Source organism: Charadrius vociferus, unplaced genomic scaffold (genome assembly GCF_000708025.1).
Source record: "Charadrius vociferus isolate BGI_N301 unplaced genomic scaffold, ASM70802v2 scaffold1519, whole genome shotgun sequence".
Lineage (NCBI taxonomy): Eukaryota > Metazoa > Chordata > Aves > Charadriiformes > Charadriidae > Charadrius > Charadrius vociferus.
This window is the reverse complement of record NW_009650201.1, coordinates 4742-18339: the sequence shown is the minus strand read 5'-3', so window position 1 is coordinate 18339 and position 13598 is coordinate 4742. Positions and strand designations below refer to the sequence as shown.

The 13598-nt window shown below is 46.6% G+C and overlaps 1 protein-coding gene across 1 annotated transcript in view; it reads left to right on the top strand.

Annotated features, from left to right (window-relative positions):
- The window catches only part of GPATCH8 (G patch domain containing 8), a 39487-nt gene extending 26151 nt beyond the window's left edge, over nucleotides 1-13336 (top strand). The window contains 3 exon segments of the mRNA XM_009892962.1: nucleotides 9022-9152; nucleotides 9546-11312; nucleotides 11314-13336. Of these exon segments, the coding sequence (XP_009891264.1) occupies nucleotides 9022-9152; nucleotides 9546-11312; nucleotides 11314-13336 (3921 nt within the window).
- Nucleotides 13337-13598: the final 262 nt, after the last annotated feature.

Below are 13598 nucleotides of genomic sequence, written 5' to 3'. Positions count from 1 at the left end.
ATGGGCTGCTCACAAACTGGGAAGAGCACACGTGGATATGGATAACTCCCAGTTTGCATCAGCTTTTAATGTAGCACAACTTTTGGAGACTGATGATATGCCACGTGTGCGTATTGTAATACTTTAGTCTGTCTTCTGTCAAGTTACTGAAAACAGACTACGAGTTAACGGGCTGTGTCAAAGGAATCGTAAAAAAGGAGCACTTCCCAAATTCTGTAACCCTCAGGAGAAGGTGGGCTCCGAACCTGTGTGGAACTGGCTTTGGTCCCGAGGTAGGGATGTACCGTAGTATCTACATGATACTTCATACTGCACAGTATTTAATAAAAGTTCATGTGTTAGCCTGATCTGTTTGACCATTTGAAGCTGCTAAATGAGATGTGAACGTACAGCAGATAGCAGTGTTGTGCTTGTCTGGAGATGAAATTGCTCAAAGGAGGCTTTTCATGTTCCTAGTCGTAAATTCTAACAATACAATCATTAAAATGCTGATAACTTCTGGAGGATGTGCTGTAGAGTATTAGATCTTGCGAAACAGCAGTGAAGCAACAGCCTAAAACCAAAAATATGACCTTACAGAGTGTGAATTTTTCTCCTGTGCATTAAGTATAGTTCAAAGTAAATTCACTAAGGGAGTCTTAAGAGGAAATCTCAGGGCAGAGCAGTTTGTGTTTGAGTACTGTGATGAACTGAGGTTTAATAGAATTAAGAGTAGAAAGTCATTCGTTTACTTTATATTGGGAAAATGGGCTGCTTTGACCGAGCTGGTGGCACGGTCGTGATACCTGATAGCAGCATACTTCATCTCAAGCTTTCCATCAGCTTGGCTGAAACTCGAGTGCAATTACATGCATTTATTTAGGAGGTGGAAGGACCTGTTTGTGTCACATTCTTACAGTGTGGTGATGCAGTATGATTATGTCGGCTCCTGTTTAAAACCCTCGGGTGATTATCAGGGGGACTGAGGTGAGGTTGGCAAGGCGTGAGAGGCTTTCTAGCATCTAGAGATGCTGTGGAAGAAGGAACAAACCTGTGGAAAGCAACCACCTCTCATTGGTACAACAGGAGTCGTCAGCAGGGGTGCAAGAGACCTGAAAGAAAAAGGTCTTGGGAACACGCAGGCTGGCGTAATCTTCTCATCGGGAGAAAGAATTTGGGGGTTGCTTGGTGCTGTTGATTATTTTTAAAGGAATTGATGTTCTTGGATAATTTGCATCCATTGCAGAACTTCAGGCAGGCTTTGGAGAAAATGAGCCTTCAAACTCTCGCTACGTCACCCAGCATTAATTTCTGGTTACACGGGGATTTAAACAAAGAAGCAATCATGCTTTGCTTAGGGAAAAAATTGCTTGTCCAGCTTTATGTCGTGCTGAAATGTGTGTCACTGTTAGGTCAGTGTTCAGTAAGTGAACTTGAAACTACCTAGGAATAATGAAGGTAAATTTGCATACGTAACATTATCTGTCTTCTGTTGTTTGTTACCACTCAAGGTAGGCTCATTTCTAACAGTCTATTCTAAAATATAAGGTAGTTTTTAAAAAACCCAAACTGCTGTGTTTTTCATAACACATTGCACATTGGTGTTTCACGTTTTGCCTCTTTGGACAAGAAGGCAAGGCTACGTAAAGGCTAACATAATTTTTTTTGGAGGAAAAACAAAGTTTTCTTAAAAGTAGGCTAATCAGTAGGCTTTCTTGGAAAGACGAGACATCACGGTATCCTAGATAATTAGAGCAAACCAACTCGGTATATATTATCTGCAATGTTTTGTTGTCCTTTGAGGCAACAGGGCTTCGTTTTTGCCTTTTGCTTAGCTCGTTGAACAGATTTCCACAGGATCACTTTTGCTTTTAAGTATTTTTAGTTACACGTACCCACGACATTTGAAGTGTTTGCTTATTCCTTCTGTGGCGCAGTGAGCATTAGGCTGTCCCTGTAAATAGATGTTCCATCCTCAGATCCCTTTCCGCTCCCGAGTTACAAAGACACTGTCTTGTATTCCAGGAAGGAACTCAGGATTATTGCGAAACAGGGACTATAGGTAAGTGTATTGATCCCTACCGCATATATTTTGGACCCACCAATTTGTCAACACCAAACAATTAAAGGGGAGATTTTATTATATATTTATTTCTTGAGTACACGGGTTTCATACAGCATTTGGGTATATCTGAATCGGCCTCAGCACCAAGTTTCTGTCCAAAAGGCAGTATTTCTATATTACCTTAACTGGGAGAATAATCTTCAATTTATTGCCACAAACCATTGGCCTGTTTAAGTCATTGTATTTTAAACATCATGTTGGAGGTGTGCAATGTTGTTCTCTAGATTTATTTTTCTTTAAACAAGTTGATACTTGAAACGAGAAGTACAGATGTTTTAAAGAACAGTAACCCTATCTAACCACCAAATGGTCAGTGCCTCTCGGGGGAAGCCAGAGGACTAAAAGCAACTTGAGATCATACAGATGGCACTGCAAGAGGAAAAATAAACCCAGTTCCCTTAAAGATCCTTCAGCGAGCAACTGAAAAAGGCTGTAACCATAGATGTCATAACTTTTTGTACCCTGGAAAGCTACTGATATCCTTAATGTTTGGTGGGTTGTTTTTTAGCTGTAAGCTTTTGAGCCTGGCAGCTCGGAGGGCTGGTAGGTTATGAAGGACCCGTGCCTCTGATGTAGCACAGTCCTGACTGTCGACAGAGTAATAGTAATTAACAGACAAATGGAAAAGAAGGCAAATGTAGAAAGAAAACTTCCCCTGCAGCTAGCGAGGAACTTGGGTAATGGAGATGGACCCAGTGTGTTTTTGGGCCGCTTTCCTGCAGGTGCGTGATGTCTGAGTGTCGAGAGCTCCCGCAGTCCTTGAATACTCTGGACCTAGGGGGATGTATCCCTAGGGTGTTACATCCCAGTGGGCCCTTAATTCGGTTTTGGGGTTTGACATCGAGAGAGATTTGACGTCTTTGTTAGATTTATGCAAAGATGAATGTGCGTCACCTTATCTGGGGTTGTACCCAGTTTGCGTATTCATGTCAGACGAACCTGATTGGTATTGCCCGTCACTTAGAGCCGCTAGCAAAAATTGTGACGGATGGAATTATCTTACATGTAAATAATGGAGCATTTACAGTCGGCTCTTACTGTTTTGGGTTGTTTCATCCAAGAACTTACTTACAGAATCTGATAAACGGTCACCTCTTTCGGGCTGACGTGCCTGATGGAGGGTTGAGCTGTTTACTGAGTCACATAAAAACATTCACCTTCTGAATTCAACGTGCAAAACAAACATATTCCTGTGTGAACGTTTGCCAGGTTAACTGTGAGAACGCTAACCGGTATTGAAATGCAGCCTTTTATGTTGCTTTAATCTTGGGGTTTTTTCTAAATGTGTGGTGTTTTGGAGGTGTAGGTGATTAATTCTGCATAGATTCTCTTTTTAAGAGGACAAAGGGAGTAAATTTCCATAAAGAAGCTCTTTGGGAAAGAGGGTGGAACCAAGAACTGAAACTATAGATCTGCAGTTCTCTTCATGCCCTAATTATCTGGATCTTTGCTTCTGATGCCAAGGGGGAGGGATCTGTTAAAGCACAAAAAAATTACCAACACAGCCCCTGCTGTGGTTGATGAGTACTCTGAATCCAAACCCTGAACTTTCTGCTTTGGGGAGAACGGGACTTGTGCTTTCCAAAAACTTGTGTCTTCAAGCACAGCTTGGATTTAGAAGGCTGAAGAGAGAATCTCTGCGATATTTGGTGTGACGTGCGAGGCTTTGCTACCTTAGAAATGCTTTACCCCCCAAAAAAAAAAAAAAAAAGCCACGGTATTTTTCTTAACCCAGTTTTAGCTGTTCAGCTGCTTGTTTGCTGATGGCAGACGCGTTTGGGGAGGTGTAAATAAAATAAGTTCAGCGTGTGAGGCCTGGACGTTGCGATTGCGAGCGATGCGAGTCCCCCGAAGGGCAGGCAGGCTTGTGTTGCTGTTATCTGCGTTGCATTAATGCATGGTATATTTTCCGAAGTTGAAAATGAGGTGTCAGGGAAGAAATTAAGATGAAATAAAACTGCAGTTGCGTGGCGTTTCCCCTCTGCTCTTTTCACTTCATTTATGAGCGTGCAAAGAATGTTGATTACCCAAAATAAGCGGGGCTTGTGTTCTCACTTATATAAAATTATAAAGGTTGCCATCCTTTGAGCTCATATTTAGCTAATGGTGTAGTTCACTCCCAGAAGCTTTTGTGGCAAAGAATCAGGATACGTCAAAAGTTCGGAAAGCCAGAAATCTGCTGGCGTGTAATGAAAAGTACATTATTATTTTATTTAATAGGGATTGGCAGAGGGACTCGAGAACAATAGGAGGGGAGGAGTAGGCTCTAATGGGATTGTGCTCTCACAAGAGCTGTCTCCTGTCTCAGGCCAATGCAGGAATCTCCCTGTACGCGGATCCAGCGTATCCCTCTCTCCTGAATATAAGGTTTGTCGTGGAAGTCTCGCATCTTCAGGTCTCGTAAAGCAGTGTCGCGGAGTGCTTTTTTTTTTATTTCGAGAATAACACGGTATCTCTCTGCTCTGCAATTCTAGGCGAAGAATGCCTCGAATGGGCCTGAGTTCAGCAAAATCGCATGGCTTTGTCAATTTAAATTGAGAGAATCCATTTACTGCTGGTCTTAAACCTGAAAAGCGATGCGTTCCAATTCAGTACTGGGGAGCTCTTACCTCAGTACGATCTCACCAGTAAAGTCTCGTGCGCGACTGCCGCGCTGTGCGCTGAGTATTTTCCTGTTATGGCAGATTCTGAATCCTCCTTTTATTTAACCACCTTCACGTCTCTGTGATGGGCTTTCTCTGGAGCTTTTAAGTAATGGAGGAGTGCAGCTTATTTAAGCCGATTTGAAGAGAATTGTGAGGTAATGGCATTGTGTGCCAATTTGGCCCCTCCTGAGCTATGCAGTGATGGGGAGATAACCCATTACTGAAGCTCTTTGTGCCGGAGATTTTATAGAAATAGCAGATTTTATAGCAAACCTGTTCTGTAAGAGCTCGATTTGCACTCCCGTTGAAATTTAGAGACTTCTTAGTAATTTTGTTAGAAACAAGGCTCAAACCCGAAAATACTATTCCTCGTTACAAAGCTGAGGTGGGCGGCAGTTATTAATAAAACACAATACCAAGCTGAAGAAAAGCTCGAGGTAGCGAAGTGCTGCTGCTAGCGCACAGAAACGGGGACAAACTTTACCTGAGTGCCGGTGAGCGATTTGTGTCCCTGTTTGCTGGTCACTGGGCTTAATCATGTGGCCCTTCTTATAGCTGAAGTAATAAACAGCAGAATCGTATTTCTTGGCTTCGTGGTTACCATCATCCTGCAGCTTGTACATGCGTTGCCGCTTAGAAAAAGCGTTCTGCTTCCTCAGGAAACACTCTGCCTAGCAAGAAATAAAATGCCTCCTAATTTTTAAATCCTACGGTAGCGCGAAGCTCTATGTTTGGTTTGATACATTGGTTTGGGTTTAATAAATTGGTGGCCCTGATCCTGTTGAAGAAATTCCAGGTTTGCTGAGCACCGCGGGAAACCTTAACAAGGCTGATTTCGCCCCAAGAAGATGGGTTCCCGCGGCCCCTCTTCCTCAGCTGGTGGGGAGAAGTTCCCGGAGGATGATTGAGTGGCTGCGTTAAATTCTTCTTCGAATTTCTTGGCTGTGCTGGGGGGGAAGGGGCGGCTGTGCGAGTCGCCTGCCGCGGCTGTCCAGCAGCTGAGCACCCACACATATGGTGCACTCCAAAAGTAATTTAGAGATTTTGGGGGATTAGAATAATGAACGCTTGCCTAAGGATTAGATGGAAATTTCTTTAGTGTAAGCCTAGCTTAAATATCGGTGCAGTTCAAATAGCTGTCTGGGAAGGATGGGACCTGGAGTATGCTGAAAAGCATTTCATTGCTTCGGTATATTCCTTTTACTACTGTGAAATTGTACTGGGGACTTCTAATTGCCTCACCCCAGTGAGGTTTGGGGGAGGAGGGCAGGCAGAGCTGTAGTTAACTGGTTATCCACTGCTCTTTGCGTGGATAAATTACTGGGTTCAGTTACGCAGTTGGAACAATTAGCCAGGTAACGGTTACGCTGACAGGATATTTTGAAAAGTTCTTGCTATTTTAAAAGTTCAGTGCTAATCAGCTGCCTGCAAATGTAGCCTTCTCCATCTCTTCCCCTAGCGATTTGTTTTTGCAGACGAGCAGTCTGGTCTTGTGTCGTCCCTCCTTCCCCCACCCCGGGTTGCGTTTGTGTAACATAATGCGGACCAGACAGGTTTCTTGGAACTTGGCTGCTTGCAAACTCGAGACACCATTTCTGATGATAGGCGCATCATTTTAGGTCAGTCAAAGATGCTGAGCTACGTTACGGTCCGTATTTTACATTCCCAAGGAGATGGCACGGTGCATTTCCATCCTAAACTTACCCAGTGAGACCCTTCTCCCTTCTGCCCCCCCGTGCTACAAAAAGAAACTCAGCCTTGAGATCTCGCAGTCCTTTGTAGAGTCAGCTTCGTAAAATCACACCGACTTTTCCCCGATTTGGGGAGTAATAAATTTTTAGCACTCTTGAAACTGTGGTTAGCGGTTTGTCACCGAAAAGGCGGGGGGATCGGCGTAGCTTTGGGGTTCCCCGTTCGGGAGGTGCGTTCTCAGGGTAGCTCGCGTGCTTCCTCGCTTCTGATTTACAAGTGTTGCGCGGTAGGAGGGTGGGAGGTTTTGGGTTAGCAGAGACACAAAAAAAGGTCAGCTTTTAAGGAAATGGGCATTTAATTCTGTTTTCATTAAAACTGCCTGTTGTGATGAAGGCAGGATTGCACTGTGGGCATCGTTATCAGCTGAGCCCGTTTAACTTCACGGGGAGGTGTTTAAGGCCGCGGCTGAGGGGTGGAGGTGGGTTTCCGAGTGCACCGGTGCACCGTCCTCTTTAAAGTAAAAGGTCAGAGTTCATTTTGGTTGTAAATAGCTGGGTCGTATTTTTTTCCAAATGGATGAGTGATCTAGAGACTTGGCATCAAACCCCGGTTAAATACTTCTGTCAGCTGTTGGTGACTTTAACTTCCTGGAGCGTTTTAGATACGCTTTTTAAATCGGCATGAAAAAGCTGATAGCATTGCTTAGTCTTGGGTTGTGGGTTTTTTTTTTTCCCCCTCCCTCTTGGAAAAAAAAGTCACTATTTAACATACACCACAAAACCCTTGAGCCCTTTACTTGTCCTGGTGAAAGTAGCTCTGTTCCAGGTGGGATCATTGCCGTGTCTGTGCGTGTACGTGTCTGTGCGTTCCCCCCGTTCTGCTCCACGCTCCCGTAGCCCCGTAGCTTCGCTGGCTCAGCTCCTCCTCCGTAGAATAGCTGGCAGACACACCCAGAGCCTGTGTAGTAATGCTTGCTTTTTATTTTTTTTTCCCTCTCTTCCGCTCTTGTTATATTTTTACTTTCTTTTTTTCTTTGTGATGTGACGTTTTCAGCTGATGTATTGAAAGCAAACCCTTCTAATTTTGGAGTCCAGATCACAAGAGTGAGTTTCTTTCTACTAATGTCTATAGCTGGTTTTTGGTTTTGGGTTTTTTTTTTTTGTGTGTGTGTGTCCTCCCCTCTGGTTTTTGGTAACGCTGAACCACATTTAGTAAACACGATTAGGTAAGAGAATCCTCTGTCTTGTCAAATCTTTCCCTTTTTCACAAAGCAATGTTCTCTTTACATTGGGCCAACTTAATTCCTCAAATTTGAACTCTGGGTTAGTTTTGAGATCCGCTGTTTCTGTGTGAACCCGTCTGACTCTGCTCCATTAAAGAGGCAGAGTCAGCCAGCCAGAAGGTATATTTTGAATTCGCCAATGATTTGTACATCTTGTACTTGTATTTTTGTAAAGTGACTGCTGCTTTGAGTACCATTAGTCTTTCAGACCCTTCATGAAATTGCTGAAAAACATGAAACATTTTCAGAAGCTGGGTACGTGAAAGGGTTTGAAATTGTGCACCAAAAAGGAAAAATTAATCCCTTAGAAAGGTAGAGGTCTTTCTTTGCTTCTTTCTGTTACTTAAATATCTGTATAGCGCTCTGAAAATTCGCAAGGCATTTTTTACACATATTCAAAGGAAAAGCGGCAGGCTCTTTTCCTATTGCTTTGAGACAAGGGCTTTCAAAATTTTTCTGGTGTCTTGGATGTTTGATTTATAATATATTATTTTATATTACATTATATTATTATATTATAGATATCCAATCTGGATACCTAGATTTCCTCAGTGATGTTACAATGTTTGAAATTCCTTGGGTTTGGGTTTGCTTCCTCATATGATAAGATTTCTGGGGAACTGAGCATTTCTGCCCTCTAAAATATTAAACCCCAAAATACCCCACTGCGTTTTAGAGCAGTTTGTCTCTTGGGAGACTGTCTCAGAACTACTGTCAGGAAAGCAAGTAACTGTTTGTGGTGTATGTTGTATTATTTATTTGCTTACCGGAATCATTTGCATGGGATTTTTGGCACCTTCTCCAATGTAATTTGTACATTGCTTTTGTAAGATATAATACCTGGGTAACTCTCTGGCACCAGCTAATCCCTTTCTGTTCTTTGGCCCACGCTATTAAGACTTCTGTCATGCGCTGTTTGTCAAGTACGTTTGCACCCTGCAAGAGCAGCAAAGTAAACGGTCTGCTTTTTTTCCTTCCAGAATTTGCTTGTTGCTTTGAAATCGGCTTTATTGTACATGTTAAAGAAAACCTGTAGCGCTGATTGGAAATGCATATACACCGACCTGAAGTCAGAGCCAAAAGTGATCAACAGTTGTCTTTTCATTTAGCCACTGGGAGGATGGCAATGCGCTCCATTTGGTTTGTTGAGCTAAGATGCTGTTGCTCCATCCTAGCTCAATAAATGTTACTGCGGAGGGGCTGTACAGCGTATATCCAGTGCTGCAGCAGAGACGCTTTCGCACGCTTAACCACAAACCACTTTTGTCTAATCCCTTCCTGCTTTCTTTTTGCCTCAGAGGTTGAAAGATCTCAAGCAAAGGGAATTTGCTCGCAATGTCTCTTCAAGATCACGTAAAGACGAAAGGAAGCAGGAGAAAGCCCTCCGGCGTCTACACGAACTGGCTGAACAGAGGCGGCAGCCTGAATGGTGAGTACGGGTGATCCCCGAGCGTCTTGGAGCCTGTGTGCGGGAGTCTTGCGTGGGACTGCGGCCCTTTGCTGCACTGGCATTCTTGCTCCTGTAATCCTGCGCAAGCTTGGAGGGCGAGTTTGGCCTCACGCTGTGGTTTTGGTTGCAGTGAACTCACTAAGATGGTAGTCCTGAGCATCCCCCAATTGCTTTATCCAGCAATACTGGTTTTCTTCCGTTATTTAATATCATTAATCAATTAAAATGGCTGTATAATGCTATTTTAATGCATATTTCTGGATACAAGAGTACTTGAAATGTGTATACCTGTTTAGGATGGGGCGTGAATCCAATTGCAGAGGTATACAAATGGCAGTCAGCTGTTTCCTCTGTTTTAACTTGTTCGTACAGCGCTCCTGGAAGCGGACCCATGTTCAGAACCACCACGGTGGCTGTGGATGAGGAAGGTGGAGATGACGACGAATCTGCAGCCAACAGCAGCTCTTTCATCCAGATGACTTCTGGCCAAGCTACAGAGATGACTATGGACAGAGGTTTCCTAAACACTGGACAAGTCGGTGGCACTGTTACGCCAAGCCAAATGCCCATCCAGACAGCGCAAGCAATCAGCTTTGGCATTAAGAGTACTTTGGGCACTCCACTGCAGAAGATAGGTGTGTCGTTTTCATTTGCCAAGAAGACTCCGGTAAAGCTTGAGACCATAGCTTCTGTTTTCAAGGACCACGTGGAAGAATCAAGTTCTGCAGATGGAGCGAAAGCTGATGAGAGAGGGTCCTCAGATGCGGGGAGTCTGCAGAAATCTGGCGAGGGTGAAAGCACAAATAATTCTGACGGCAAGGCGGAGGAAGATGACCAGCACGACAAAGATGGTGGGTCTCTAGCCTCTACGTTATCTAAACTAAAAAAGATGAGACGAGAAGACGGACCAATGGCAGTTGAACCAGAATACTACCACTATATTCCCCCAGCCCATTGTAAAGTAAAGCCTAATTTTCAATTCCTGCTTTTCATGAAGTCTACCGAACAAATGGAAGCTGAAAATGTGAACAAAAAAAACACGCATGAAGTAAAAAAGGGTAGTTCTCCAAAACCCAAACCCGGCAAGCACACGGAGAAGGCTGCTGAGAGCACGGGGCAGCAGAAGGAGCAGAGTACTACTGACACTGCAGCTCAGCAGAGCAAAACAGAACTAAAGGACGTCCCGGAAAGTGCGAGTACACAGGAGAGCAAGCATCTTGCAGAGAGCGGTCTCCCCGAGCCAGACACTACGAAAGAAGTCACTCAGCCTGCCCCAAGCTGTAAAGATGTCACTGAAGGACCAAAGCATCCGACAGGACCTTTTTTTCCCGTTCTGAGTAAAGATGAGAGCACGACTCTCCAGTGGCCTTCAGAGCTTCTCATATTTACCAAAGCAGAACCATCTGTTTCGTACAGTTGTAACCCCCTGTACTTTGATTTCAAACTCTCTCGCAACAAAGATGCTAAAGGTAAAGGGGCAGAGAAATCGAAGGATTCGGGGGGTCTTTGTAAAGAAAGCGTTCAGAGCACAGAATCTGGTGAGATAAGCAAACCCAAGGAGACAGAAAGCGCAGCCAACAGTTCTGCTCTGAAAATGGAAAACAAAGCTCTGTCCACCTGTGGCTCCCAGAACAAGCAGGAGTCCAGTTTGATGAGTGTTGGTAAGGAAGAGGGAGAGGACAGCAGTAAAAGCATAGCAGGTAAGAGTAAATCTGGAAGATCCCATAAACACAAAAAGAAAAAGAAGCACAAAAAGTCCAGCAAACACAAACGTAAACACAAGGAGGAAGCTGAAGAGAAGAGCCGAAAAACTGACCTGGGGGAAGAGAAACCCAAGAAACGGAAAAGACACAGGCACAAAAAAGGCAAATCCTCTCTTTCTGCTGAATCAGAACGGGCGCTAAAAACTGAACTGTCTGAAGACTGTAGCCATTTCCAGAAGAAAAAGTGGTGCTCTCAGGAGTCCCAGAGGAAGTCTCTGTCTGCCGAAGAGGGAAGCAGCAGTAAAAAAGAGGATGGTGGTAACTCCTGCCAAGAGCACGGCAGCAAAAAACACAAGGCAGACCTGCAGCAGTTACCTGCTTCGAGGAGACGGTGTTCGGCTCCTTCCCTGGGCCGGGGGAGCCCCAGGAGCCCGCCGCGCATCGGAGTACAGCGACGACTATGACGCGGCCAGCGACCACTCCAGGAGCCGCTCCAGGTCGGGGCGGAGGCACTCCTCTCGCAGGTCCTATTCGACCAGCTCGGACGCTTCCTCGGACCACAGCCGGTACAGCCGTCGGAGAAGTTACTCGGATGATAGCTACAGCGATTACAGCGACCGGTCAAGGTGCCATTCAAAGCGGTCTCACGACTCGGAGGATGACTCCGACTACAACAGCTCAAATCACAGATCAAAGCGGCGCAAGTACTCCTCTTCTGACGATGATTACAGCTCGAGTCGGAGCAGGTCGAGGAGTCGAAGCAGGAGCCGAACCCACCCTCGGAGCAGGTCAAGAACAAGGAGCCGGGGCAGAACACGCAGCAGCAGCTGCAGCCGCAGTCGAAGCAAGAGGAGAAGCCGAAGCGTAACGGGTCGCAGCTGGAAACGGAGCCGCAGCTATAGCAGGGATCGCAGCCGCAGTACGAGAAGCCACTCGCAGAGGTCTCTCTCGCGGAAGGGCTCTCGAGGCCACGAGAGCCCCGAAGAGAGGAGGTCCGGGAGAAGAGACTTCATCAGGTCCAAAATCTATCGCTCGCAGTCTCCTCACTATTTCCGGACAGGCCGAAGTGAAGGATCGTCACTGAAGAAAGAGGATGGCAAAGGAGAGGATCTGAAAGGATCCGGCTCCCTCTCCCAAAACAGCAGCGGCTCTGGCACAGGGAGGGTCTCGGAAGGCGACTGCAGTCCAGAGGAGAGAAACTCCGTCACTGCAAAACTTCTCCTGGAAAAGATTCAGTCCAGAAAGGTTGAGAAGAAGCCCTGTGTTGCTGACGAGATGCTGGCAGGGGCAAACAAGGTGGGCATAAAGCTCAAAGATCCTCCCCAGGGCTACTTTGGCCCAAAACTTCCTCCTTCCTTAGGCAACAAACCGGTTCTTCCCTTAATTGGGAAACTGCCAACCGTTCGAAAACCAAATGCCAAAAGATACGAGGAGTCTGGCTTGGAGAGGGGTGAGGACCAAGAGCTGTCGGATTCTGAGGATGTTTCCCAAGGCATGGAAGAGGCTCAGCTGGCCGGGCAGTCTCTCCTGGAAGAAGTGGTGATGGTAATTCAGGACAAACCTCTGGACGAGCAGAAACGCGACGAACCTGCTGTGGAAATGCCGTCCATTCCCCTCGAAGCACCGGCGCTCCCCGAGTGCTTTGGTTCTGGAGATCTGGTCATGCCGCACAACTTCCTCTCGGATCCGAGCGATGGCGATGGGCTAGAACCTATGGACGGGGGCAACCAGCCGGTCCCAGTGGAAACCAGTATGATGCCCTTAGTTCCAGATGTCGAGCACTTTTCTGGCTATGTCCCTCAGAGCGGGGAGCCGAGCATCGAAGGGGATCGGGAAGGAGGAGAAGACTCCTCTCTAGCGCCGCTCGAGAGCCAGCCGATCACTTTTACGCCCGAAGAAATGGAGAAATACAGTAAGCTGCAGCAAGCTGCTCAGCAGCACATTCAGCAGCAGCTTCTGGCGAAGCAGGTCAAGGCCTTCCCTGCCTCGGCGGCCCTGGCGCCGGCAGCGCCGGCCCTGCAGCCCATCCACATCCAGCAGCCGGCGGCGGCGTCCGCCACCTCCATCACCACCGTGCAGCATGCCATCCTGCAGCCCCCCGCCGCCGCGGCCGCCGCCGCCATCGGCATTCACCCTCACCCCCATCCCCAACCTCTCGCTCAGGTCCATCATATACCCCAGCCCCACTTGACGCCTATTTCGTTATCCCACTTGACCCACTCGATTATTCCAGGGCACCCCGCTACGTTTCTAGCCAGCCACCCCATCCACATCATTCCGGCGTCGGCTATCCATCCGGGTCCCTTTACTTTTCATCCCGTTCCTCACGCTCTTTATCCGACCCTTCTCGCCCCGAGACCCGCTGCCGCTGCGGCTGCTACGGCGTTACATCTTCACCCTTTGCTGCACCCCATTTTCTCAGGACAGGACTTGCAGCATCCACCCAGTCACGGCACATGAAGGACAAAACGAAGTAGCTTTGGAGGAAGGAGAATATCTTTGCGTTTTGGGAAGGGGGTGAAGTTGATCCAGCTGGCGGGTGAGGCCTGAGAATTTCCTTTCACTCTTTAGCAGCCAAAGAAGTCAGAGGCTCGGGGGCTGGGTGGCAGCGGGCGATGGGTCGGTTCGTAAGCGTTGCGTATATCCACGACCAGGGACCGTCTCGCGTCCCCGACGCCTCCGTGCACGTAGCAGCACTGTGTCCTCGAGGAATCGTTTCACG